The sequence below is a fragment of the Cavia porcellus genome, unplaced genomic scaffold, assembly GCF_034190915.1.
Source record: "Cavia porcellus strain 051 isolate PalLab524CR breed Dunkin Hartley unplaced genomic scaffold, mCavPor4.1 scaffold_23, whole genome shotgun sequence".
Classification (NCBI taxonomy): domain Eukaryota; kingdom Metazoa; phylum Chordata; class Mammalia; order Rodentia; family Caviidae; genus Cavia; species Cavia porcellus.
Window position 1 is genome coordinate 6,387,490 of NW_026947506.1, and position 27,694 is coordinate 6,415,183.

The 27,694-nt window shown below is 49.8% G+C and overlaps 1 protein-coding gene and 1 long non-coding RNA gene across 2 annotated transcripts in view; one reads left to right on the forward strand and one right to left on the reverse strand.

Annotated features, from left to right (window-relative positions):
• Window positions 1-266: 266 nt before the first annotated feature.
• Window positions 267-27,694, reverse strand: part of Glud1 (glutamate dehydrogenase 1) — a 29,116-nt gene continuing 1,688 nt past the window's right edge. Inside the window, exons 2-13 of the mRNA XM_063233749.1 lie at window positions 17,869-17,949; window positions 16,905-16,960; window positions 15,696-15,759; window positions 11,281-11,375; window positions 8,266-8,445; window positions 7,470-7,607; window positions 7,233-7,370; window positions 6,763-6,843; window positions 6,015-6,138; window positions 5,144-5,235; window positions 2,123-2,185; window positions 267-1,448 (exon numbers count right to left, since the gene is read on the reverse strand). Of these exons, the coding sequence (XP_063089819.1) occupies window positions 1,329-1,448; window positions 2,123-2,185; window positions 5,144-5,235; window positions 6,015-6,138; window positions 6,763-6,843; window positions 7,233-7,370; window positions 7,470-7,607; window positions 8,266-8,445; window positions 11,281-11,375; window positions 15,696-15,759; window positions 16,905-16,960; window positions 17,869-17,949 (1,232 nt within the window). The 3' untranslated portion in view covers window positions 267-1,328. The remainder of the gene's footprint in view (window positions 1,449-2,122; window positions 2,186-5,143; window positions 5,236-6,014; window positions 6,139-6,762; window positions 6,844-7,232; window positions 7,371-7,469; window positions 7,608-8,265; window positions 8,446-11,280; window positions 11,376-15,695; window positions 15,760-16,904; window positions 16,961-17,868; window positions 17,950-27,694) is intronic.
• LOC134472419 (uncharacterized) lies at window positions 18,370-25,445 on the forward strand. The gene is made up of 3 exons (XR_010042226.1): window positions 18,370-18,646; window positions 21,714-21,920; window positions 25,223-25,445. It is a non-coding gene; the product is annotated as an uncharacterized LOC134472419 (long non-coding RNA).

A 27,694-nucleotide genomic window follows, 5' to 3' on the forward strand; every position in this document is an offset into this window, starting at 1 on the left:
CCACTCTAAGCCAGGTGTGGTGGAGCACGCCTGCAGTCCCAGCCCTCGGGAGGCTGAGGCAGGAGGACGGCTGTGAACTGCACAGCAAGCCCCCCCTCTCAACACCCAGCACCCTCAGCATTCATTAGGGTACCTGACAAGTTTGTTTCATCAAACAAAATGCCAAACTAGGAATGAGGCTGGAGTAGCCCACGTCACGGCGAAGGAAAGGTCACAGAGGGTTTCATCACCAAGACATCAAGCATAAACACAGAAGAAATGCAAGCTCTGGAAAAGGCAGACTTTTAATAACTTTTTATCACCAGGTTAGGTCATGCAGTTACAAAGTGGTTAGAAATTTCTGAAAGGGCATTACTGTCAAAATAAAAAGCGCGCCTGCCCTCCTGTAAATGTTACCTATACTCTACTGGGACACTGCGGTCCAGAAGGCCCCGGCCGAGTCTTCCCTGCACAAAGCCGGCCTCGGCCTGCAGTGCAAGCACAGCTAGACTAGACCAGGCCAGGCCAGGCTGGGCCGGGCCCACACACTCAGCTGGCCAGCTCCTGACGGGAGCCTTGTGGCCACTTCTGGGCCATGCTACTTCAATGACGGTTCAGCTATGAGCACAACAGGTCTTCGGAGGGCAGCAGACTCACCACCGTGATAAGGAGGTTACTGCATTCTTTGGACTATGTCATAATGGCAGTTAGCAAACTCTGATGGTAGCAGAAAAGCCCGTGTGGCTGCTGGCTGACGGCGGCTCCCCACTGGGCCCTGCGGCTCCTGCTGGACAACACATGATAGGGAGAGGCTACAAAGGGTACTGTTGATGCTATAAAAATACTACTTTCTCCGTTTATTATGTTTATAGGCATTCACTGCTTGAGTCAAGGGTTAGGCTGTGAAGTGATTAAAGGCAATTTTATTACAGCAGCATGTATTTTATTCCAGAAGAATAAAATGCACAAGAGGAACAGCTTTATTTTTCTTTGCAACTTGTAAAATTGAGTACTCTGTGGATGTAAAAGACCAGAACTCGCTCAAGGCCCACGCCACCTTCTGACAATGCCATACACCTGCTCGTGTGGCAAAGCTCTAGCTGTGTGGACCTGCGGGCGCGCAGGGGAGCCACTGCCCGGGTGGCTCCTGGATCAGCCCGGCTCCCTGGCACAGCCTGCGCATGGCCCCGGCCTTGTCTTCCTTCTGGAAAGGGCTCATCTGGGCTGCCTGGTTGAGAACGGTGTCCCGTTATCTACTGAGTCATGGGAAGGACTGCTGCGGGTACATGTAAACTGTGAGGGCTGAAGACGGTGCAGGCGGAGGGGTGGCAGGCAGCGGCCACCAGCGTCTATGTGAAGGTCACGCCTGCTTCGTTGTACACCTTGAAGACCTTCTCGATGGCATTGACGTAGGCAGCCGTCCTCAGGTCCAGGCCCAGGTTATACTTCATGGCCGTGCGCATGATTTGCTGAAACGGAGGGGAAAGGCCTAAGACCCCAGCAGGCAGCCGCGCCCAGGACGAGCCAGCACGGCCTGGCTGCTCATGGCGGGCAGGCGGGCGGCCACAGACTAACCGCTCTGGCAGCCAGGCTGGAACCTCCTGACATTTCCGAGTGGCTTGAAAGAACCAAGTGCGCCATGACAAAAGTGTCCTAGAATTTCACGCCGGCCACAGCGACCCAGCCCTGTGCAATCAGCACAGGCTGCCGAGTCACACACTTTATAAAGGATGGGCATGTGGCCTTTCCACTGTGTCTCAGAACTTTGTGACACACCCTTCAGAAGCACCAGCGTCACTGTGTGCATGCTGCCTCCACTTGGAAAGCCCAGAGGGCAGAATCTGAGCTCAGGAAGAAGTGCGAACTGAGATACAGGTCAGCTGTCACAGCCCCCCACCCCACCCCAGGGGTCGCTGCCTGCGGCTCCCGCTGCCCTAAGCATGGGGCTGAGTCCTGGGCCCGGCGGGGGTGTGCAGGGGACCCACAGCCCGCCCACTGCTCAAGAGGTGGGTCCCGCTGCACACAGGAGACCAGGCCCTGCTAACACTGCTGCTTCCCACTCCCCACCCATGACCCGCATGGGGACGGGCAGTGCGGTGGGCCTGGGTGCCACCAGCAGCAAGGCAGACATGCCGCCACATACCCTGGCGGATCGCTCCATTGTGTAGGCCAAGCCTGAGTGCACGATGTCCTTCTCTGACGCCCCCTGTTGGGAAAAAGCACAAGTTTACCAGAGCCACACAGTGCCCGAAGTGAACCTGGGGTCAGCCGGGCCCTCGGTTTCGGAAAAGCCACATGAATTTCTGTATGGAACCCAGGGAGCAGAGGACTGGGGTTTTGTGGGTGCGAGACGCTTTGTCATTATTCCCGGATCTGGACACTTCTGTATCTTTGCCACCTGACCTCCCCCACCCGTCCCGGGTCCCCTCCCCATATCTAACACCTCTCCCTGCTTGGCTTCCTCCAGTATTCCAACCGCGGTGGGGAGGGACCACAGCCCCGGGGGCGAGCAGGCAGGTAGCTGTCTGCGCTCACTGCTGTCATCAGGCACCGTCTGTCACCTGGCTCTCCCCGTGACAGGACAGCAGGCAGGACAGAGGAATCTGGGTCAGGCCAGCAGCACTCTGCAGTGGACTCCTGCCAGGCTCCCTCGCGGCACCGCCAGCATCAGGCAGCTCCAGGGCATTAACCCAGAGCAGCCCGGGGCTCCCACCACAGCTGTCTCCCTTCTCGCTCCTGCACCAATACCTCTAAAAGCCAAGGGGTCTGGACAGATATTTCTACGCAGTGCTTCTAGGAATACATTTTAGAAACAACTTAAGAACAAGAAACTACCCTTCCTATTGTGCTGCATGAAGCCACTTAAACCTTGCCAAGAGCGCTCAGCAGCATCTGGTTCACGTCCACTGCTCTGGCATATTTGCGTCAGGAAGCCTTTCTATGTATCTGTGTTACGGGGTTAAAATTCTGTTCTTGCGGTTAGGAGGAGATGAACTTGCTTTGCAGCCGGAGCACTGCTGTACCATTCCCTCGTCTACCCAGCTTCCGCTGACACCTACAGGGCGGCAGGCACCTCCCCAGGCACTGTGGCCAGCACACAAGCACACAAGGCGCACTCTGCTCTGACAGTCTGGAGTTTGCTGGGGGGGAACAGAACAGAGCTAAGGAGTCAATTCTGCTGTGAGTCTTGGCCACAAAGGCAAGGGATCAGGGTAAAGGGGGCAGCAGGACAGAGGCCAGCGAGGCAGGGAGGAAGCCAGGACACGTGGTATCCGGGAAAGCATGAGGAAGCGTCCTCAGGTGGGGGGCTGTTACAAAGTCAAGGTGAGGACGACCCCTTGCCAAGGCCACTGATCCCCTTGCCAAGAACAGGACACAGACAACTCTTTCTTGTGGCTTTGGTGGTTGGCAGGCTAAATCAAGGGCCTGATGCATGTTTGCCAAATGCTCTACTGCTGAGGGCAACCCTGGTTTGTAAAATTTTGAGACAAGGTGTAGCGAAGTTGCCTGGGCTGGCCTCAAAGTTGCAAGTAGATGGGATCAGTGTGCCACCACAGCCAGCATATCCACCTCCTTTCGGAGGGCCGGAGAATAGCACTGAGAAGGCAGGGGGAGGAAGGAGCGGTGCAGGCACAGGTAAACCCAGTGCAGGGCGCATGAGGAGACCTACTGAGCAGAGCGGTGCTGGCGGGAGCAGCCCTTGCTGCTGCAGGGCTCCCAACGGGCCATGCTGGGCCTGTGCAGGAGCTGCAGGAGCAGAGGCCAAGGCTGCTCCCCTGCACTCGAGAGATGGCCGGGAGAGGGAGGCCAACGGAGGCCTGGTGGGAAGCTCCTGAGACCCAGAGGACGAGTGAGGGCCTTGGGGGACAGAGAAGGCCAACCACGTGAATGGCCAGCAGGGCCATGGTGCATGGCACTGAGGTCACAGTCTGGGCTTTCCTTGTGTTCCCGTCCCTCAGGCATGGTCCTCAGCACAGCACAAGCCAGGCACCTGCTGAGTCACCTGTGCCATGCTGCCCCTCGGAGCAGCAGCTACGAGGAGGGGGATTCTGCAGACAGCCACGGTGTCAGGTCCCCTCCCAGGGACCGGGATGGAGACAGCACAACTCCAGGGCAACAAAGGGCACGGTGGGAAGGCTACTGGGCCACATAACTGGGCCGTTTCCTAGTCACTGTACTGTTACATCACGTCTCGTCTAACCAAAAAGCCAGCTGTGAATAACCATGACGTCAGCATGGAGCCAGCCATGCCTCTCCTGAATTACCTTCCCACCCCACAGGGAGGCTGTGCCAGACCCGAGGCAGGGACCCTGACTACTCCTCCACCTCCTGGGCACAGTGCGCCTGAGGCCGCTGGCTGGGGCTGGGGAGCAGCACTCCCAGGAGACCCAGTCCCTTACTGAGGCTCCAGGTTCCCCATGCACACACACGTGACACACACTGGTAAACGAGTTCTCTCTGCAAAGCATCCACAGTATTAACACACCCTGGCAACAGTTTGGTCTTCTCGCTGGGCATGGAGGCACATGCCAGCAATCCCAGCTCTTGGGAGGCTGAGGCAGGGGGATCGGGCTTGAGGCCAGCCTGGGCTACAAAAACAAGATGAAGGCCAACCTGCACTGCAGAGCTAGGTCCTGTCCCTAAAGACCAAAAACCGGAAGCAGCCCAGTCCATACCTGTGACCAAGCCTGTGCCCACACAGGGATATCCCATTTTCACAAAAGTGACTCAGTCTAATGCCTGCCCTCTAGTTACCCTTCTCTGCAACTTAGGGTGGCAGGAATCCTGCTGAGCTCCAGGCCAGCCTGGACTAGGTAGGGAGAACTTAGAGCAAAAAACCGAACTAAGCCAAAAACCAAAACCAAGAAGAGTCCAAAAATATATATGAATCCCTCGTACTTATGCTGAGTTACTGTTAAGCCATCTGTATTTCAAATAGTGCGAAAAGCAAAACTACTTACTTTTAAAATGTGTTATTTACAGTCACTAGGATGTTTGTATCACTCTTGGGATGAAATAAAAGAGAAGGCAAGAAGCACACAAGTCATACAGGACTGTCACTTTGGCTGTCATCCCGCAACGCCTGATAACCTGGCCTGTCTGGCAGACAGGGAGGGGATAAGGGAGCCTGCGTACGATGCCACCCAGCTGCCACCATACATACCGATATTCTGTCCTGGAACTCTGCTGTCGGGACGATAGGAATTGTTCCTCCATGCTTCCCAAATTTTCTTTCTAAGCTTTCTTGAACAGACACTATAAAGAGCCAAAAAGTCAAGTTAAGACAGTGTAGTGCTAGTAGGGGAGGAAAAAATGAAGCAAAAACCCTCAACATAAAATCCAAATGCATAGAACCAAAGGAGCCCCAAACTACATCTCCTAGACTGACAGTTTTAGAAATCTCCAAAACCAGTGACATAAAAGGGTTAACCACGAAGAAGCCCAGTTAGAAAGAACGGAGGCGCTGCCAGGTTCCTGCCCGAATGTGAATGCAGGCCACCGCTGTTTCCATAACACCCACTGCCAGGGTTACTGCCCGGCTCTATTAAAAGAGAACACGGAGAAAAGAGGAACCAGGACCAGCGTCAGCCATGGAAACAGGGCCTCAGCACGGCCAGGCCTCACTGGGAGGTCCCGGGCCACGCCACAGGACGAGAAATCCTGCCCTCTCCGGGGCTTGCTCCAAACTGAGCATCTCATCAAGATGCTCCCGGGCTCCACCAACAGCAGCCGGAGACAGAAAGGGTAGGCAGGCGATCACGTGTTGGAACGCCATTTACTTGTAGGTTACATTCTAGGAATGTGACACCACAGAACAGAGCTCTGATGCAGAGAGGAGGGAAGTGATGCCCCGGACATCTGCACAGCAAGTGTGTTTTTTGGTCCAAGCCTTGTTAAGACAGAACAACTGCTTTCTGCTCTGAAATGAGTGTCTCTAGGACTCCCAGAGGAAAAGGCCCCTTAAAGGTGTGCTTCCTGCAGGCTTTTAACTATCCCAAAAATGACTGCTGGAGAACAAGCTTCTGGGAACTCACTGAGCAAGTGGTAGTTGGAATCCCTCTCATACTTGAAGGTCAATCGGCCATAGCTGACATGATTCAGGTTCTTCAGCCACTCAAAGTAAGATACTGTCACTCCTCCCGCATTCAAGTAGAGATCCTACACACAGGACGTGACGGAAGACAGAAAAGGTGGAGACTTCAGTCAAGCTGGAAATGAATGTAACTCCACTTCTATGTGGTTGACTAAGCCTCAAACTTCCCGAATATCCTACAGGACACCAGAAATCTCAGTTAATCTGACAAACCTTTTTTCTCAATCTGAGGATTTTTTTCTATTTAGGAAAAAGAAAACTCCCCCCTTCCCCGCTCATTAATGATGACTTGGTCAGCAATAGCTGGAGCCTTTCTCGTCAAGTTCTCAGCAAAGGGTGCTCATCAAAAAGGCACCCCAAGTCCACACTATCTCCAATACCTTTTGTTGTGAACCCCAGTTTGCCTGTTGAAAACCTCGACCTATGTCCCTCCCAGCAGCCTCTGGAGTCCAGCAGGAAGGGACACTTGAAATGCTTAAGGTTAAGAATCCTCAAGAGCATTCTTGACCACATCCTGGAAGGGGGCCAGAAGCTAGAGGCAGTGCTCTGCTCCGGGGAGGTGAAAGGCCGCAGCCTAGGAACAACTCGGCCCAGGTGGGAAACCAGCAGCCCTCTTGTGTGCTGCTGCTCCCAGCAGAGGACGGTAATGATTCCCAGCCTGTACCAGCTGAGGCACGCAGACGACTTACTGGAATAACCATGATGTTCCTCTCCAGGAAGATCTTATCGGCTTCTGGAGTGGTGGGTCCATTGGCACCTTCAGCAATGATCTGCAAGAGTCAGGACATGCTCAGTGTCAGAAGCACCTGCATGAGCACAAGCTAGGGGATGTGACAGTGCAATTTTGAGGACAATTAAACCAGCAGCGTCATTTTGTTCTACAAGGTGTACTCTTAGAGTTGTCTTTTACCTGTTCCCATAGTTTTCTTAACTACAGCTTGGAAGTCTGGCGATGGTTGCACAACTCTGAATATACTAAGAAGTCATTAAGGTGTACACTTTAAATGGGTGAAAGTTATCGACACGAATGTACAGTCAATAAAGCTGTGAACAGCAGCCATTCAGACGGCCAGGCCTACCCGATGCCACGGCACGGCACGGCATGGCACGGCACGGCACGGCACGGCAGCGCTGCTGGCGCCTGTTCTAGCGCTTTTACCTTGGCCTTGACCTTGGGAGCGTTGGATTTGGTCAACTGCTTCTCGCTGGCAGCAGGGATCAGGATGTCGCAGTCGGCTTCCAAGATGCTTCCCTCGTATATTCTTGCCTTAGGGAATCCCAGAACTGTTCCATGTTGCTGTGATTGATTTTTTAAAAAATGGAAGTAGGTTTAAGTAAGGCTCAGCTCAACTTCACAAGGTTCTAAATGGTCCATGTTCAGGTACGAGTAACATACCAACTTGAAATCTTCCAGTTCTTTTGGGTCGATGCCATCCGGGTTGTATATACTCCCATCAGATTCCCCGACACCAACACATTTAGCACCGAAACGATGTAAATATCTCATAGAATGCAGGCCTACATTTCCAAAGCCCTGCGAAGAACAATAAATCACACACAATAAAAATTAAAGACCCCGGACAGGCAGTCTGAGTCACATCTTGAGCAAGGTAAATCCACACTGTTAGTTAGAAGCAATTCTCAAAATTCTTTTGTCAAAAGAACCAGTGTACTCACTCGCTGCTTTTCAGCAATAAAGCTCCAGGCTGAAGAATGAGGACCCCACCCCTTCTGTTAGATGCAACGGTATAGAGAAAGAAAAGGGCGGCTGCCCCTGCACTGGTGTGCTCCGTCCCCGTGACCTGAGGTCCTTTGGTTGGGTATGTGGAATGGAGCACACTCCCTTTAAAGCAGTGTTCTTCTAGGGAATTACATGTTAACATATCAAACACGCCTGGGTCAATGTGCAAACTTTCTGCACACTCATGACAGTTCAGCAAATTACACCATGGGACTGCTCCCCTTTTCTGAGGGTCTACATTGCAACCCTGAGTAGCTTATGAATTTCATGGCTATGAGAGATGCAAAATCACTTCTAGACAGGAATCACACCAAGGGTTAAAAGAAAGAGGGATGTATCACTCTGAAAAGAAGCACTCTAAAACCTAAGGGATTCGAGGAATCTAACTTTAAAGTTCCATGTCTAAACACATTATAAAACGTATGTTGCCTGTTATTTTTGCTTTATTTACCTGAACAACAAATGTTTTGTCTCCAAAGCCTGGTGTCATTCCTAAAATGCTCATGTAGGAAGCTTCGTTGATGAAGTTCTCGATCCCGTGGAAAACCCCGCGGCCGGTGGCAGAGATCCGCCCGTGGATGCCCCCCTGACTGATGGGCTTCCCGGTAACGCAGGCGTGCGCGTTAATATCCTGTCGGAGGAGACGGGGTTAGCGCAGGCAGTGTCAGGCCTGGTCCTAGTCCTGAACCAGCATCCTGAGTGAAAGCTTAAGTAAGCACATTCCCGTTAGCGAGCCTCAGCCCGATTAGCGCGGTGCGGCATTCTGGGTGAGAAAGCCAGCTCACAGCGCGCCTTGCTGCAGAACAGGCCCTGCGATTTCAACTTTCTTGTTCCTGGAAAATAATCACACAGGAGCTATTCTTTGATGGGCGAGTTGAAATTCAGGGGCAAGCACGAATAACAGTCTGATAAAAGCAAGATAATTCAGCTTATTTCAACAGAAACAGAAGCCCTGGTAAGTGTGTTTAAAATCTCCCATTCCATCTGTGCGGCCGCTCAGGGCCGCCACGGAAGAGCGTTCCCAAGTTTTTGGGTGGGGGACTCAATAGTGCCTTCTTCTGCCACACTATTTTGAAATTCTGTAAAATGTCAGTTTTTAAAAGAAACTGTAAAAGAGCTTGTACTCAAGCTCATCTAAAAGAGATAAAACTATTTTAAATAAATGCCTGCAGGGGCAGAACCTGGAGGGTGTGCACACATTTCTGGGCTAGAGGGAAGGATGGCCTCAGAGGTACAGGCCAGCGGCGATAGGACACAGAGTCCAGGAAACGAAGGTGGCACCTCCAGTCAGGGCAAAGGCGCAGCCTGTGGGCATCCACTGCCCACGAACAGGAGGCCACGCTGGTTGCACACCAATTCCCGCCCATGCCAGGGAGAGCAGGAGCGGTCACAGTACACCGGTCCTTACGGTACTGTTTAAACATTTTCAGAGAGAGTTTAAACTTGTATTATTTGTCTAATTACCAACAAAAAGTGACAGCCAAGTTAAAAGAAAAAAGCAGCCAAGTAAAAGTGCTCCAGAGTCAGTAGTTTTCCCACAGTTTCCTTTCATGAATAATTAATACTTCTGAATACAGAATCGCAAACCTGGAGCCAAGCGGCACTGCAGAATGAAAGCGCAAATCCAGCTGCTGAAGGAAACACTGTCTGAGGCCAGGCCTGGCGCCAGCCGCCACACTCCCCAGCATACCTAATGCCGGGACCCCAGGAGCCCCCGGGGAGGAGGACATGCCCTGCAAGGCGCTGTGCAGAGGACCCTCGGCGCGCCTCGGAACGCATGACCAAAACTAAACCCTCTCCGGCGAGGCCGGCCTGGGTCTCCGGGCCCTCAGCAGGGAGGATCTTCCGTCGGCTCAGCCCAGCTCTTGCTGCACCGCTGTCGGCGTGCTGCAGATGACAGCACGCGGCCTACCCCGAGCTCCGAGAGACACGAGCCTGCAGAGCTGACGTGCCTGAGGCCCTGGGTCCAGTCTCCAGCACCACACACACTTGCAGGCATAAACACCACCTCCTGGGGATTTAGCTCAGCTGCATACGCACCTGCCTGGCATGTTCAAGGTCCTGAGTTCCATCTCAGGTACCAAAAATAAAACCCCCAAAACAAAAAAAGACAAACACATAGTTTGGGCTGGGGATTTAGCTCGTGCTTCTGCACTGAGGGCTACGACTGCCCGAGTGCACTAGATCAGTCTCCACGGAATTTCCCTAAGGTCTCACGAAGCCAAGAGTCCTACCACGCAGGTACCATGACGGAACTTCATAGATGAATGAGGAACCCGAGGCCCAGGCACTCTTGGGCCATGGGGCCACTAGAGTTCTGCCCAAGCTGCCACAGACAAGTGACAGGGCTCAGGAGACACCTGACCCCTGCCTCCTCCTCCCAAGCCCCACTCCCGGCTGAGGTCTGAGTCCCTGCCTCCAGAGACCTCGTTTGTGCACCGCCCTGGCCTGGGCTTTCTCTGGCACCACTTTCCTTGGGTAGCAGCCCTAGTCTGGGCTGTGTCCAGTGCCTCTTTTCTAAGGTGGTGGACACACCTCACGCCCCCACCCCTTGGGCTCAAGGCAGGGCTCGAGTGCATACCCAATGGCGTCACACACCTGCTCCCAGTGAGCTCTTCATGCCTTTCGTTTAAGGCGAAGTTCAAAGCTTTCCTGATCTTGGCCAGGCTGCAGCCTGGTGACCCCTCAGCTGGCCTTCCCTGCCACTTCAGGGTAGAAGCCTCCACCCTCAAGGCCTTGTCTGGCCCTCTCCTCTAAAGGCCTCTGGCTCCACCGTTCTTTTTCACAGTTCTGCAACAACCCCAGCACTTACACAGGCGTAGTGTGCCCCTGGCTCGTCCTTGGTCAGCTCTTCCACAGCCACAGCTCTTCCTACCCCACGAATGCCTGTCGCTTAAGGCTTCGTGCTCTCGGGGACAGGAAGGTGTCTTCCTCTTGTGTCCTGCTCAGTACTTCAACTAGGGTCCTCTCCTTGATTCTACACGCCCACCCAGTCTTGAGTCTGCAGTGCCCCTCACGTGTGCCTGGGCTCTGCCACCACAGGGGCTAAAAGCAACCCCAGGGCTTACCACTGCTGTTGTGGTTTGCCCACCTCTGCTGTGGCTCCACATGCCGAGCCCACACACATCTTCCTGGAACCCTAACTCCAGCCTGGTCACACCATTCCCATACTTGATCTGGTCACAGTCTTAGCTCCTGTGTAAATGACAGCTCTCAGGGGGAAAGCCAGTGCAGAATGCTCCTGCATTTACGCTCTGGCATCTCAGCAGCGGTGGGGGAAGGTCCTGCCCTAGGGCACAGCCTATGCCGGCAGGTAAGAAAAGCTCATTCTTGGTTCACATTTATAGTCTTAGAGAAAGGCAAGCAAAATGATATGTGAATCATTTTGATTACAAGGGAGAAAAATCAAGTGATTCTGAGCATCTCGCGTACAAGGCAGGAAACCTGGGGCTCCGAGGATACTCACATAGTGCCCTATGGTGCTGGCATAGGTGTCCGCGATCCAGGACATCTCCCGCTCGCCCGTGCTCATGTCCGGGGCAGGCACGTCAATGCCAGGACCTGAGAGCACAGGGAAAGGGCAGTGTACCAGTTTTTAAGATAAACTCACCCGGAACACAAAGATCCCTGTAATTCTCTAAGAGAACGTCGTCACGGCTGGAGGCCTTTACAGCTCATTCAGGTAACTCATGCAAATCCCAGTAATGCTCGTGACACGTTCTCCACACACGGAGAGGCACTATTAGGCAGCAACGGCTCCCCAACATGGTGTGTTAGCTCTGCACAGAGGGCACCAGCCCCGCTGGCACACAGGTTTAGTCTACTGGCCTCAGTTCCCTCAATGGCAATCAGAGACCAAATGACCTTCCCGCACCACAAACAGGACTGTGGGCAGCAAGCAGCACACGCGTGGGACAGCACAGTGGCGTGCAGCTGCTCACCAATACAAGGGGACAAAGTCCCAGCTGAAGGCACTGTGGCGAAGGCTGGGCTCCTCTCTACTGAAGAACAGAGCTCTGACCTGCTCTTCAGTGCTTAGTGCACAGGGGTCTGGGCCTGGGCTTCACAGCAAATTAAGTGCTTGAGAGTAAGACTCCAAGGCTCACAGGCAGCACACAATGCTGCTGAGGGAGAGCCACTGCGGGGACACGGAGACCCTGTGCTCAGGGACGTCCACCGCCATCTGCGAAGGCAGGGATCCAGAGACAGCCCTCCCTTCCCAGACGGCGAGGCCAGGCACCACTTGGCTGTGCAGCAGGCCAGTTAGCTAAAATCCGATGCACCTACAAGGAGCACCACGCAGCCAGGGAGGAGGCTGACTACATCCACGCGATCACTCGGAATCACCACCAGACCGAAACGTGGGGAGGGCAGGCCCAGTCACGTATGTCCCCACGCACCTCAACTGGTCCTAGTCTTGCTTCTCTTCCCCAGTTCCCTGTATACACGCACATGCACACGCACACGCACAGATGACTGGAAAGAAATATGCGTGAACCTGTCTACTGTGTTCTGTGTTTCAACTTGGTTTGATCTTTTCTTTTTTACTTTCTGCAGTGCTGCACTGCATTCCCAACCCTTCCTCATCTTGAGACAGTCTTGTTAAATTGCCCAGGCTGCCTAGGTTGCAATCCTTCTGCCTCAGCCTCCCCTGCAGTTGGGATTACAGGATATGCCATCACACCTCGGTATTCTGACTTTATCTTACCACCCAAACTCATCTTTATAAAGCAAAATTACAACTTTCAAAGTGGTTGAAGTGTTGGACCTGGTGAAAAACAGTATCAAAAAAATTAAGTGTCCTCTTAAAAAATAAAGTTCTTTTCTTCCTTTCTGAGACAGGGTCTCACATGTAGTTCAGGTTGGCCTTGAACTCACAGCAATCCTCTTGCCTCAGCCTTTCAAGCGCTGGAATTATAGGTGTGCAATAAAGCTCTTTTCAAGGGTCACATCCACTCTACAAACTTTACTTTTTAACCATCAGAACTGTACACGCCATCAGACTGTACACGTCCTTTTCCTGTCGTGTACAATCCGATGGCCCCAGTTCCAGCTGATGTAATTCTCTGAACAAGCTGTGATGTAATGAACGCAGCATAGGCCCAGGACAACTCGACACGCAGGGCACGCGTTTGACAGCAGTCCCTATTATTTGGGGACTGTACCCCGCTCCTCATACAGGGCCCCTCAAGTTGCTCAGCAGGCCACCTGAGGAGCGGTGCAGCGCCACCCACTGGGGGAGGGCTCCCTTTCCATGCCTCGGTGGCAAAGTCTGTAAGCTATTTAACCTCATGCCTTTTCTGCTGTCCAAACGACAACTGCTGACAAAGTGTCCTTGTTTCCAGCAAGGCTAAGGGGTAAGTAATGGTCTAGGTGCTTCAAGTAACAATTCCCATAGGCACAGCAGCAGACCTAAGGCACTCGGTTGGACAATAAACTTTCTTACCAACACTGGCCTGGACTGCCAGAGGCAGGACAGCTTCCCCAACTCAAAACAAAGGGAGAGTATCAGTAGGCTCTGCTGTGCATAAAATCACTGTTCGGGGATGCACACATTACAAGTCATTCTTGAATAATTCTCTAAATGTGAGAAACAGTGTGAGGCAGAAGCCCATCCTCTCTGGAAGAGTGATGGCTCTAACTGAGCACAAGCACAGGGCGAGAGCAGAGAGGGTCTTCTTGGTGTGGTGACACAGGGCTCCGAGAAGGACAGTGACACCAGGGATCCATCTGCAGGGACTGTCCGGTTTACACAGGTCTACGCTATTTCTACCCCACAAGAGTCAACAGCAACCTTCCACACATCTGCCACGAACCAGAAGAGGCAGCGGACACCGGCCCGTCCAGCTGCTTGCGTGAGGCTGGTATCACCCGGCCCCCAGGGCGGGACATCACGTGGAAGCCACAGACCAGCACACCCCTTACTGCAGGAGTCAATATCTACGTGCAATTATACGGAGAACTACGAAACGACAGCAACAGGAATGAGCTTCCAGGACACACCTACACCACATACCACACTCACGGACCGGAAGACAAGATGGTTACGTCTGCAACCCGCCATTAATTTTGTCTACGGATTCAACACACTCCTATCCAAATCTGAGTGGCCTTTCTGGGAGTCTGAGCTGCCTTTCTTAGAAGAGTCAAGGTTCGTGTCTTAGAGACGTGATCCTAAACTCACAAAGTGGAACCATCGGGATTCAGACTCAAGCCTCAGGTGTGGAACTCAGGAAGGCTGCAACATGTGATCTTCCTGCCTCAGCCTTCCAGAGTGCTACATGCCTCTCTCATCCCACGCAACTCCAAAGAATCATTTATTTTAAACTTCTGGAGTTCAGATACTTGTCAAGATTCATAAAATTAGGTGTGAACCCTCTAGATGCAGAAAATTCACGACTGAATAAAATCCAAAACCACACAAAATTATTAAAAGGCACTTGGGATTTAGGCTAAGAGGGTATAATACAGAAACAAAGGCTACTTTCAGTCTGAGGAGACTTTTACTCACTGTATTTGTTAGAACTAGGGCTCACCCCCGCAGGTGTGAACTGGGACTCAGCCCGCAGGTGTGAAGGTGGTTAACCTTCCTAGCATGCTGCTTACGTGTTACCATGCACAAGTTCACACCAGTGCTGGTGTGAGGCAGTCGTAACACAAATGTCTTTCAGATTATGACACAGGGCCAAATCTTATAAAAGCCTGGTGTTGTCTGTATGTACCTTATTTCAATGTTATTTACTTGTTTCATAACTTTTCTCCTACAAATGAGGCAAATTTCAAAATACAGCTAATGCTGAGACTGTCTCAAAACAAAAACAAAGACAAAAAAACCAAAACAATCTTCCTCCACCAAAAAACAAGAAAAACAAGGACAGGAAAGGAGAGAAAAAGTGAATTTTCTCTTTTAGTCTTATTTTGTTTAGCTATGATGACAAGAAAAGTATTATACCAAGTAATTTTATTTTATTCAAGTAAAATGACTGTGGCTTAAATTGTTTGAAAATTAAAGAATGGGAAATATTTAAACATCCTAAAAAGTATATTCACATCTTACACAAAAAAACAGCTAAAATTTAAAAAACAAAATTCAAGCAGAGCAGGTGTGGTGGCATACACCTGTAATCTCAGCACTGGGGGAGCTGAGGCAGGAGGATCCCTGAGAGTCCAAGGCCAGCCTGGGCAACAAAGTGAGTTCAAGACCAGACTGAATTACACAGTGAGGCTCTATAACAAAAACCAAGCCAAACCAAAAATCAAGCCAAACAAGATTAGATTCTTTTAAAGTTTAGTGTGCTTGCCCAGGATATAGCTCAGTCATATAAGTGCCTGCATGGCATGCACAAGGTCCTGAGTTTGATTCCCAGCAACAATAACAACAAAAAAATTCAGTGTGGTTAAGTAAAACCTTTGGTAGCCAACGCAAAGCATCTTGGGAGTGCCCAGACTCAGATGGGACAAGTGACCACCGGCCTGCACCAGACCCACTGCTCTGAAGAGACAGCAGAGCCCCTTCAACACCTCCTGCTCTAAAAGACTCCAGATTCCTGCTTTAAAAACTGCTTTATACTTACTAAAAAGTATTTTATACTCAGGTGTTACTCAGAGCCAGGAAATCCTTCCTGTACTTTTGAATGTCTCAGCAGGGAACTCAAGGGTGACACTATTAATCCCCGCCCTCAGGCTCCCTGCTGTCCGCACTGCAGGAGACAAAACTGAACTTGCCCAGTAGAGATGGGCTGCAAGCACCCAGGGGTGCTCATGAGACCTAGGAGAGAACCTAGCTTCTCACAGAAAGGGCAACTCTGTTCACCATGCACAAAGACCATTACCCTTTACATGCTCTCACTATAGACCGAAACCACGTGTGGCAATACACACCGATGAAGCCCTTCTTTGCTAGCTCCATGGTGAACCTTCTGGTGATCTTTTCCAATTCACTGTCCTGTGAAGGAAAAAACAAGGAAACAAAAATTATGGTGGAAGGCTGGGATACAGGTCAGCCACAGCACCCAGGCGAAGCATGTACAAAGCAGAGGGTTTAATTAAAAACAACTAGGTTAAGTCCCAACTCCCCTCTGCATTAACACCTCACTTAAAAACATCACCACCACTACCACCAAACCTAGCCAGGTGTGGCTGAGCACAGCTGGAATGCCAGTGCTGGGGAGCTAAGGCAGGGGGACTGCCGTGAGTTTGAGGTCCGCTTGAACTGCACAGTGAAGCCTTGCCTCAAAAAGACAAGCAAACAAAAAAATCCCCAAATAACAAAACAAACTCAAGGAACCCACAACCCTATAAAAAAAGCAGCCCTCCTCCAAAACCCAACAATTTGATATAAGTAGATCCTCTGGGCCTTATCTGTATTTTCAATTAAACGGCAAATTTTACTTTAATCTTATTTTTGGTACTGGGAATTAATAACTCAGGACCTTGTGCTTGCCAGGCAGGTGCTTATGCTGCTGAGCTTTATCTTTGCCCTTAAATGGCAAATTTTGAAGATAATGAATCATATGCACTTATTAAGGTATTATTTATATAGACTGTAATTTTGTTGCATGTATAACATTGTAAGTAGTTTTCATTAACTTGGAAATGATAGTTTTTGTTTAGTTATCTGTCACCAGAACAAGAGCTCTACATTAAATCTTCAGATCACATTAATTTTTGAACATGGATACAAGCGCCTAAAATGTAAAAGCATCAGCTATGCCTGGCAGCACACGCCAGTAATCTTAGTACCTGAGAGACTGAGGCAGGAGGATGGCTGCAAGTTCAGGGCCAGCCTGGACTATGCAGGAAGACCGCCTCAAAACACCAACACCGACCAACAACCAAACAAACACCAAACACAAACACACAGCCCCCCAGACAAGAAGGCATTAGCCACTTTTAAAAATGTGGAGACTGGTATCAAGCCTTTACACGGCAGCACATCCAGTAAGTTATTTATGTGCATGCTCTCCCTTTCCCTTTGAAAAGTCAGGAAGACCACCGGCCTTACTGATAAGAGGGGTACCCAAGGGCCCAGAAACTAATCCCAAGGTCCTTGGTAAGGCTGTTGTATACACATACTGCTTTGATACTTACTGAATAGTTCTTGGGGTTGATCTTAACACCTGCTTTAGCTCCGCCAAATGGCACATCTGAAAGGGAAGGCTCACAGTTGTGATTCCATGTAAAGGTTAAAAAATAAAAAGCTGGCACCATGTAACATGGGTTGAGTGTTCCTTATCAAATGTTTGTTTGTAAGAGTTTTGGATTTCAGGTTACTTTTGAATTTTGGAATATATGCATACACCTAATAAGGTATCTTGGGAAAGGGACCCAAATCCAGACATAAAATTTATTTATGTTCCAGACACATACAGTCTGAATGTATTCCGTATAGAATGTTTTGTGTGCCTGTGCTCTGAGCCAGCCTGGAGAATAAAACCAAGTAGGGGGCTGGGAACACTGCTCCGAGGCACAGCACCTGCCTGGCAAGGTGAAGGTCCCAAGTTCGATTTCTAGTACAAACAAAACCAAACAAACACAACCAAGTGGGGAGTTTCTCTTTGTTTCTGAGAAAAGGTCTCATATGCAGTCCAGGCAGTCTCTGCATGTGGGATTACAGGGGTGTGTTACCAGGCCTGGCTTAGCTGTGCAGTTTTCTATTTGTTTCAGAAAGTTGTAAATGTTTCAGCATTTCAGATTTTTGGACTAAGGATGTTTAACCTGTATTACAAAAAACGTTAAGGCTTAACTCAAGAAATAAACCCACAGTGATCTGTTTTAACACTGCAATGTACATTGTAAGACTAGCCAAGTTGCAATGCGTATTTAATCAGTGCTTTTTACTGCTTTTTAAAGAGCACGGAAGGTGTTTATTTTCCGTCTGCATGATTGGGTCTTATTTACAGGTACAGACAGGGATTTAGAACAAAGAACTACATTTAAAGAAAAAAATCCGCTGAGTGCCTGTGAACCTCCCCGCACGGAAACAAAGCCGAGGTCTCTGCGCAGACACATCTCCCTGCAGCCGGCAGCCGGCGACAGAGGAGGGAGCACTCACCCACCACGGCGCACTTGTATGTCATCAGCGAGGCCAGCGCCTTCACCTCGTCCACGCTCACGTCGGTGCTGTAGCGGATGCCTGGGCAGAGGTGTTTTTCAGGAGGGGCAGGGAGAAAGAAAAGGAGGTACTTAGAACACATCAGCAGTAAGTTTTTAAAAGGCTACAAAATGATGTCCACACTGTCTGCATTCTGCAAGCAGGCAATTTCCAAGTAGAGCCGCAGCAGCAGCTGCTGTGCCAGAACAGCATGGAGGGAAGGAAGAGGAGGGAAGAGGGAGAGCTGCCCGTCGGACAGGCAGGGAGCCACAGAAGGCACAGGGAGCCGAGTGAGGAACGCGGCTCAGGTCTGGGGGGAGACAGCGACTGAGACCCAAGACAACTAAGACACAGTCCTTGCCCTCAAAGGGAAATTACAGTTATCACTGGATCGTGTTTTGAGCTTTCTGGAAGGCGACTAGCTCAGGGAATTTTGCTATTTTTGGGGGGAGGGCTGTGTTTTTGAAGACAGAGTGTTGCTATGTAGTCCAGCTGGCTTCAAACTTGCAGGGATCATCCTGACTCAGCTTCCCAAGTGCTGGGTCCAGAGGACACTGCCATGCTGGGTAGGAGTTTTGCTTTCTAATGATACAACATAAACACGGGCAAAGTGGACTGCTACCGGGCTTGACAGACGCAGCTGTAAGGCCAAGTGCCTCCCTGAGGCTCTGGCTTTAAATTATCGCATCTAGGCAGATCCCTCTGCTGGTGACTCCTCTCACTCAGCTGCACCTCAAAGGTAAGGTGACCCCTCCTGCAAAGAGGGAGCCGGCCAGGCCATCTGGGAGACAGACACAGAACAGGGGCGGGGTGCTCACTGCTTGGGGTTTTGTGGGGCTAAGCCTCTCCACTTCCGGTTTTCCTGCTCTCAGCCCAGCAGGAAGCCCAGCCTGTATCTGGGTGCAGAAACCCCAAGGAAGGTACAGCCCCCTCCCCCATGGTTCCTGCCTGGTGCTGGGTAGGACAGCTCTCCCGTGTTGTTTAGGAGGAAAATATACAGTAACTCATTGGCAGCTTGAGGAGACCCTCTATTCCAGGAATTATCCATCAGCCTGAGTACTGACTGAAGAGATTGCTGTTTTAAGAAAATTTTATGTATAGTATGTGTGACCATAAAAAGCAAATCCTGAAGGTTACTGAGAGACTAAGACTGCATGGCATGGCGCGGCGCGGCGCACCCGCTGGTTCCAGGTTCTTAGCCTGTGCAGCACAGTAGGACCCTGTCTCCACTCCAGGGTGCTCCTAGAACTACACCCTGCACATCGTGTGTTTGCTAGTGAAGTAAGTGCACCCCATCCTCACACTGCAGAACTCGGGGTGAAGCGAGCTTTCTGTGGCGCTCAGATGTCTGTGCAGCTCCCTGTACCTTCCGAGGCTTCCCGGACCGCCCCTCACACAGCACCTCGCCCTCCCACTCAGCTCCCACCTGCTGCTTTCCTCCCTGTATTTACCCTGAAGGATCGTATCTGTCTAGGTCTGGCTTTCTCATTTATGAGGTTAGTGCCAGAGTCAGACTGTTTTGTTTGCTGCTTTAATTCCTGGTGTTTAACAGGAAACACATAATCAGGGCCTCTGCTGAGAGTTCGAGGCCACCCTGGGCTGTGAGTGAGAACCTGTCTCAGCAATCAGTGTGGGAGAGCTGGGGATGTAGATGTAGTTCAGCCCTTACTGCTCACCTCCATGTATGGCAAGGCCTTGGGGTCAGGTCCTCGTACTGCTGGTAAGTAAAAAATTAAGGTAGAAAAGCCACAGCTGCTAAAATTTGACATACATGTAAACTTTCAAAATGTGCCATCAGCACCGATACTAAATACTAAAAAGTTACAGCGCTAGCCCCTAAAAATTACTTTAGGAAAAAAAATAATTAAAATAAAATTAAGATGAGCCAGGTCTGGTGGTTTCAGCACTTAGCAGGCAGAGGCAGGAGGATCACTATGAGTTTGAGGCCAGCCTGGGCTACATAGCGAGACCCTGTCTCAAAACAACAAACAAACAAAAGTGAACTCAGGACCTCTTGCTTGCCAGGCAGGCACTGTGCCACTGAGCTATATTCCCAGCAACATTTGTATGTATAACACAAATGCTCTTTAAACACTAAGACACCCCCCACCCCCACCATTACAGATGCTGAGTGCTGTGGCCCAGTACTGGGTAGAAACTGCCGAGCCAGGCACCCAAGTCTAACCCGGACCCTTAACAGGAGCCCACATCTGGAAGTCCAGTCTTGCGCGAGACAAGCGGCACAGGCCCAAGCTGTCCTGTTTCAATTATCCCCACACTACAACAAGCACTGTAAGGCAGTGGCCCAGAGCAAAGCAACTCATTTTATGTGTGTGTGTCTTTTTTGCGATAGGGTCTCACTAATGTTCTTCAGGCCGGACTTGAGCTTGCTTTGTAACCCAGGCTGGTGCTGAACTCCCAAGGATCCTCCTGCCTCAGCCTCTTGAGTGCTGGGAATATAGGTGTGCACCACCATGCCTGGCTCTTTTTTTTCCTGGTGCCAGGGATAGAACTCATGACCTTGCCAGGGTGGGGCTTACACCAGGCCCCCTGGGGCTTATTCTTTAATAAGTGACTGCAAGCTCCAGGGGGACAGTCCGCATATGGCACTGATACTTGTGGTGGGAACATTATCAGAACCACCCAGCAGCGAACTGGCCTTTCAGAGCTTTCCATCACAACAAATGGCCCGTGTGCCACAGGTTCACTACCACTGGAACTGGCAGACTCATGGCTGGCTTCTGTCTTGCTTTAGCGCTACTCTGAGGGTCAACTCCCACGGGTACCTCATCATTCCTCACCCCACCTGCAGAGGGAGGCGCACCAAGAAACCCTCATTCTCAGTGCTTTCTCCTCTAGCGGGGGAAAGCTTATTCTGCCTCAACTTAAAAACTGAAAGGCTTTAATTTTTAAAGATAGTGATAATTTAGTGGGGAACTAAAAACTGATTTCACTAGTAATGTTCATAAATCAAATAGCAAAACCATCTAAATGGAAAGACCCCAGTGCTAATTAGCAACCAGACAGAAGTTGAAACAAAGTAACCATTTTATTACAAAAGTACTGGAATAATTTGAGTCAGAAATGGTTTCCACTGGCTGGAGCCAGGCCTCTTGTTTGTAAAGTATGCAGTGCTAAGAATCCCCGCAGGCAGCTGCTGGCACTCAGAGCAGGCCTCTAATGAGGAGGCCAGGAGGAGCCCAAAGGGGAGGGCCTGGGCTCTGGGAATGGGCCGGAGCAGAGGAGCACGGCAGGGGGGGCACCTGCCTGCGCCCAACCATTAATCATCCGGTTCCCAAATATTTCTCCTTCCAGCAGCCGGAAGGTGTAGTATCACAGCGAGAAACTGCCGAGTGAAAAGTAAAACAAGAAAACCCCACAGTGCATCTAACCACGTGCACTCCAGCAAGGCAGTCGTTACTGTGCCCCCTGGGGGTCAGAAGCCAAAGACAACCATACACACACACTGTCACTTGAAGGCGCCTAGTCGCATTCTTAGGGACACAGAAACCTAAATAGGGATGTAACTGTGAAAAGAAGGCACTGACTGAATTCCTAAACTCAGTAGCTGGGAGAAATCAGTACAATTGGAGGATGTGGAGGACAAAGGTGACATACTTCAAAGTTCAGTGACAGGAAGACTCTTCCAAATGGCCACTGTATTTGAAAATATTTTAACTGGAAGACAAAACTGCTTAGCAAAGCCAAAAATAAATATTATACATGTAGGAAAACGTTCGGGCTTTACAAATCCAGAGTCTGACTTTGTTGGAGGCCTCAATACCCTCATTTCCCCTTTTCTCCAGGACGGCGTGTGTGGGACAGAAGGCCAACAGGACACAGGGCCAAGGAGGAGGAACGGAGGAAGGCAGCTGGGTAGGGTGGCGCACAGCATCATCCCAGCACTGGGGAGGCCGAGGCAGGAGGACGGCTTTGTGGGCAGTCCAGGACACCCAGGGAATTCAAGGCCAGCTACACAGCAAAGACCCTGTCTCAAAAACAGGAGGAAGAATGTAAGCAGAAATTTTTTTCTACCCTGAAGTTAGCACCATCTGTCAGCTTCTACTGTCATGACACTGCTGGTGTTGGAGGAGGGATCTTAGGGTCTCTGGATGGCAGTGGATAGGCTGATTATCAAGGTATCAACTTCAGGCTGAGCATGCTCAGAAATGGGACCTACAACCAAAGTCCACTTTCTGATCTGTTGACAAACTCATCTGCTTCAGTCCAGAGGACAGGGAGAACCCACCCTCGGCCATCAATCTTTATGACTGCCAGTCTCTGAGGCAGTGGGCAGGGCAGGGATGAACAGAGTGCTTACTGTACCTCTCGCTCAGGACGAGCTAAGGACAGTTATTCCCAGCGGGCTGGGGTGCAGCTGTTTGAGAAGGCTGAGGAAACACAGGCTTCTATCTGCAAACCACAGTGCGCAGCTCTGCTCTGCTTCTAACTTAGCTACCTCATACTTCTTGGGCTACAGCGCCCAACGATGGGTACACACACTGAGCTTCTAGGAGGCACAAAAATCAAAAACAAAAACTAGTTAGAGTTGCCATGGTGATGATGAAAACAAGCCAGCTCCTTACGTCAAAAATGATTCAGAGCAAACCACAACTGAGTAGCTTGGATTTTTCTTGCCTTCTTTAGGTGACTCAACACCAACACACATTCACATAGCCCCCAGTTTTATATGATGAATCATTAACTAAATATTCACCAGAATTCAAATACTTGTAAAAACTATTTGGAATGGAAATTCTGTTTCCAGCTGTATTCTGATTATTTATTTAACGAACAAGAATTCTGCCACAACCAGAGAACCTCCAGGCAAACAAAAAGGCCTTGTCACTCTTAAAACCCATGCACTATACTCTCATCATCCGTTTACCAGAACCGATCTTCTCTTCATACATTTTCCTAACTCACAAGGGGAGACTCACATGATTAAAAATGAGGAGCAGAGCAAAGAACAGGGAAGAACCGTGTTCCTCAGCAAGTTACGACCCAGAAGTCTCGGACATAAACCCAGCACAGCACTTGGGGGGCATCATGCAGAGGAACCAAGAAAAGCCAGACACTGTAACTGCCCGACTGTCCCCACAAACTAAGTGTCCTGTGTGAGAAGGCAGAGAAGCAGGCGTTTCCACTTCCCTCCTATCAGCTCAGCCTTCTAACTATTCTGAAAAAACAAATCCAAGTTTCCCAGGAAGCAGATGTTTAGCTGATACTGGAAAATATTTTGCTTCTTTTGTTCTAACCCTCCAGACAACCCTAAAACCCAGGCTGCACTGGGACTTAATATGTAAACCAGCCTGGCCTTGAACTTGCAATAGGCCCGCCTCAGCCTCGGAGTGGCGCTCTACACCACGCCTGGCTAGCTTGTGTGCACTGAAATTTAAAACTACGCAACACACATTCACATTTTCATCCATTGAAATTTAAGTCTCCCTTGCCTTTCAATTGTGATCAGCCTTCTCTGAGGGAGCAATCATTCTTGCAGAGTTAAATGTATTATCTTTCCATTTATACAGACATACATCTATAAAATACCAGTGTTGTGATTAAATAGTTTACTGCTTGATAGATGGAAGATTAATTATGTAAATGTTAACTTGCAAGATCCTCTTGCAGTGACTAACAGTATATCTGGGCACACCTTCATCCCAAACATGTGTTGGAAATCATGCAAAATTAGCAACTAAAACTAGCAACGAAAAAGTTGGATAGTGTTTAGCAACTAAACACAGTAACTTGTTAGTAAAAGGTTCAAAGAGACAAAGGCTTGAAACTTCAGATGCCCAGTTTCCTATGAATTATTTACAAGTATAAGTGATATTTGAGATGGGTCTTCGGAGGGGAAGGGAATTATTTGGAGACAGTAGACAAGCCCGGACAGACATAGTGGGCTGAGTGGCACATGCCCATGATCCCAGCCCAGGCAATTCAGCAGGGTATCCTTGGGGTTACAGGTGTGCACCACCTCGCTCTTCTCAAGTCCCATCAAGCGGGGTGAGATGGTGCAAGCCTGCTTTCCCAGCACTAGGGCAGGGCTTAGACAAGGAGGATTGCTGCAAGTTCAAGGGCTGCCCAGAGGACACTGTGTGACCCTGTCTCCAAAAAAGGCCTATCCAATGCAGGACTTCAAACCTCTTTCACTAGATAAACTCTTCAGAATGTTATTTCATGGCCTCAGCAACTAGAACAAATGGGCCCCTGCACAGCTCGTTTCTGATGATACTCATCTGTAATGCCATGCCAACACGTGTTCTTTTCAGGAAGAAGGTAGGTCTTTTAGTAATTTCTAACACACAGACGAAAGCTCTACCTTTTTAGATGAGGGAATCACTCAGTGATGATAATCACTAAGGTGAGTGCTGGAACCAGAACTCCAGTCCCACTACCTGCTGACTGTGTCCCCTTGCCAAAGGACACACTCAGACCTTAGCCACCTTTGGGCAGCAAGGGCAGGGGTTCCTTTTAGGAAGCATAAAGGCAGCAATGCACAAGAAGCTGCTGCAGCCTGGTGATGACGCACCAGAGGATGTGTGCAGAATTCCTAGCGGAGGGTCCCTCACACGCAACTTTCAACAGCAGCTGTCACCACCACCCACTGGTTGCCTCATGGCCTCTCTGAAGGCAGAAAGAGTATTTGTTTTTGTTAATGCTTATTTATTTTTGCCCAGGCTGGGCCCAAATTAGTGAACCTCCTGCTTCAGCCTCCCAAAGTGCTGGGATCACTGGTGTTTGCCACCGCCCCCAACATTAGTGGACAGAAATGATTTTTCTAAGCAGTAACAAGGAATTTAATTTACCGAGTGATAAATCCAATTTCTTTACACTAGAGGCATGAAAGCTCAGTTTCCCCATTTTACTGGAGTTTAATGGGTACTGGTGCTTAGTCTCCAACCTGAGGTCCCTAATATCGCAAAGGGCATTTTGGAAAGGGAGTGAGCAGTGCCTGCTTGCTGAATGCATCCACACAGCGCTGGGAAGGTGGCGACTCTGCTGTACACCTTCCCACAGGTTCGGGCCTCCACTCTCTTTTGACATAAGCCCATTATGTAGTTCACAGCAGTCCTCCTGCATTCTGGGCGTGCTGGGAACACAGGGATGCATACTCCATGAGGCCCAGAGTCTCTAAGAAGAGAGGCACGGAGCTGCTGGGAAATGAGAGCCTTTCAATTAGCAACACACTTGGGCACTGAACAGTGAGCACTAGAAAACAGCACTGTCAGGGATAGGGCTGCACAGTATTCATCACCTGCACTCTGGCTTGGACTTTCAGACACCGTAGATTCTGTTTCTCCTGTGGTAGGTAGCAAGATGCAGACACACAGCCGGACTTTCAGACGATGAGAATCGTGAGTCCCTTCAGATACCCAAGTTTTGATGGCTGTCAACTGAGCATGGCAAAAATAAGTCGGAAACATCCTGCCTGCCTCCCCTGGGAAGGCGGAGTGACTCATCTGCAGGTCAGCCCCACCCGCAGCTGCCCAGGGGAGACCACCCACCTCTCAGGCTGGGTTCTGCACACCAGTTTCAGGCAAGCACAGCCTTTATAATAATGATAGCTGGGGTCAGCCTATCCTGATTGAACCTACAGCCCATCAGTTATACCTAAATGTTGATGGCCTGAGAAAGTCCTAAGACTTTCTGGAGAAAGAACCAGGGATGGGCGAACTTTGCTGAAGTTTTCAGATCACAACAAAGTTGGGCAGGCTTGAAGAGAAGGCAAACTGACCACACCATCACCTGTGCTTACCTTTCCCCCAGCTGACCGCTGCATGATAAGCTTCCTTCTAAAAAGGCAGACAGGCCTCAGGCAGAACTGTGGCCCACTGAGCAGAAAATTCACTGAGACAGGCCGGAGATCCAGTCTCTAACACCTTCCTCAAGCACACCAAAACCCAAACTAGTCTCAAATCAGTGGCACATGCATGCAATATTCATCCTTGTTGAACAAGTATTTGTTTTTCAGACCAGGTCTCAATATAGTACAGGCTGGCCTTGAACCTATTGTGTAATTCAAGATGGCCTCAAACTTGGACTCTAAGAACAAAAGACAACCGAAACACCTCAGGGTCTGTCTTCCTTGGCCTCCTCAGTGCTGAGATTACAAGGAGGCACACCACAGACACCTGGAATTATTTTTAAGTCATCACTTAAACTGCCTCGGGGGTCTACACCACACGCTTTTGCAAACCCTTAACAAAAGCAAATCAAGCAGGCTCAATTAAATATGGTTTTGAGAAAATGTGGGAAAACCCTTGTTTGCAATGACAAACTTGTCAGTCACTCCCAGGTCTTTAAATCCTGCTTTCTCTATAAAGGCAATTAAACTGTTGCTTGGCTTCAACGTTTGAGAATTTTATTTTAGGAAACTCAAGCATAAGGTCACTGTGGAGGAAAGATAAGATACCGAAAAGCTAAGGAGGGAAAAAGCAGGTGATGAGCAGATTAGTTTTTTCTTCTGGCAAAAAACACTGAGGAAGAAGACAGTTTAGTTGTGGAAGGAGTGTGGCTAGAATGGCTGAGAGGGAAAGACTCATCAGGGCCATTTTTATCCCAGTCACTTATTCTCTCACCTAATGCATTCTAAAACCAGAGTGGGACCATGATTAGCAACTTCCTTTTCTGTCTTTTTTTAACTTGAGATAGAAGACAGGGCCCCAGCACTGTGAGGCCGAGGCAGGAACATCCTACCCAGTCCAAGCCTAGCCGGGGTGGCTTCAAACGACCTTGTTTCTACAAACCACGCGTAGCCAAAGCCCCGGTTTCCATCCCCAGGACACAAAACAAAACAAAAAAACAAAACAAAAGGCCTATGTTTCCCCAAGTTGGCCCGAAACCTCTGGCCTCACGAAATCTCTGGCCTAAGGCCTTGGGAGAGCCCGACTTACACATCAAAACAGCCTTAACTGTTTCAGTGCAAAACCTCAGTGAAGATAATCTGTTTAGAATGTACATTGTGTTTTTCTATGGTCAAGTAAGGGTGATAAATGTGTACCCCAATGTCTTGAGAGTAAAATTTGCCTATCATGTACAGTATTTCAAGGATTTCACAGTTACATATTCATCCACCCATACAGTAATTAAGATACTAGATGTATCACTTTGCACAGTCCAATGTTCTTCCTTGCTATATCATCTTGCATTGCACGCTTCTGTGTAGCTGTGACTCAGCTTCTGCATGTCCCTGTGCTGATGAATAGAACAGACCACCTTGCACTTCTGTACATGAAAATGCTATAGTAAGTGTTCTGAAACAGGTGATACAATTTGTTGTTAAATTCATGGCTGTGGTAGCTAGAGGAAGAGCACTGACAAACCACAGTGGACTTGAGTTGCACTAGTGAGGGCAGAGTTGTGACAAGGACAGAAAGAACTGGCCTGGAAGAAGAAACAAAGAGCTTCAAAGAAACCAAGTCAGATGCTGCAGAAAACAAACCTACTGGTTTGTGTCTTTTAAGGACAGAAAATGCTGTCAACCGCACTCTGCTCATTTTACAGAAACGTGGCCATGTGGCCTAATATTTGCTCCACGTTGCCTCTCCTTCAGCATCCTTGTTTGCTTTACAGGGGAGCCTGAGCTCCGCGTTCCTGGAGAGAGCAGCAGGAAGAAGGCAGGCCAGGCAGGAGAACCACAGCGTGTCCATTTTATACATCTTTGGAGTGGAAGGGAAACTGGAGGTCAAAGCGACTCCAACAGCTTCCAGCATAGGAAACTGCAAAGCTGAAGGGCAATTAAGCTCTAAAGGTAAACCCTGAGTGGGCGGGTCAATGTAAA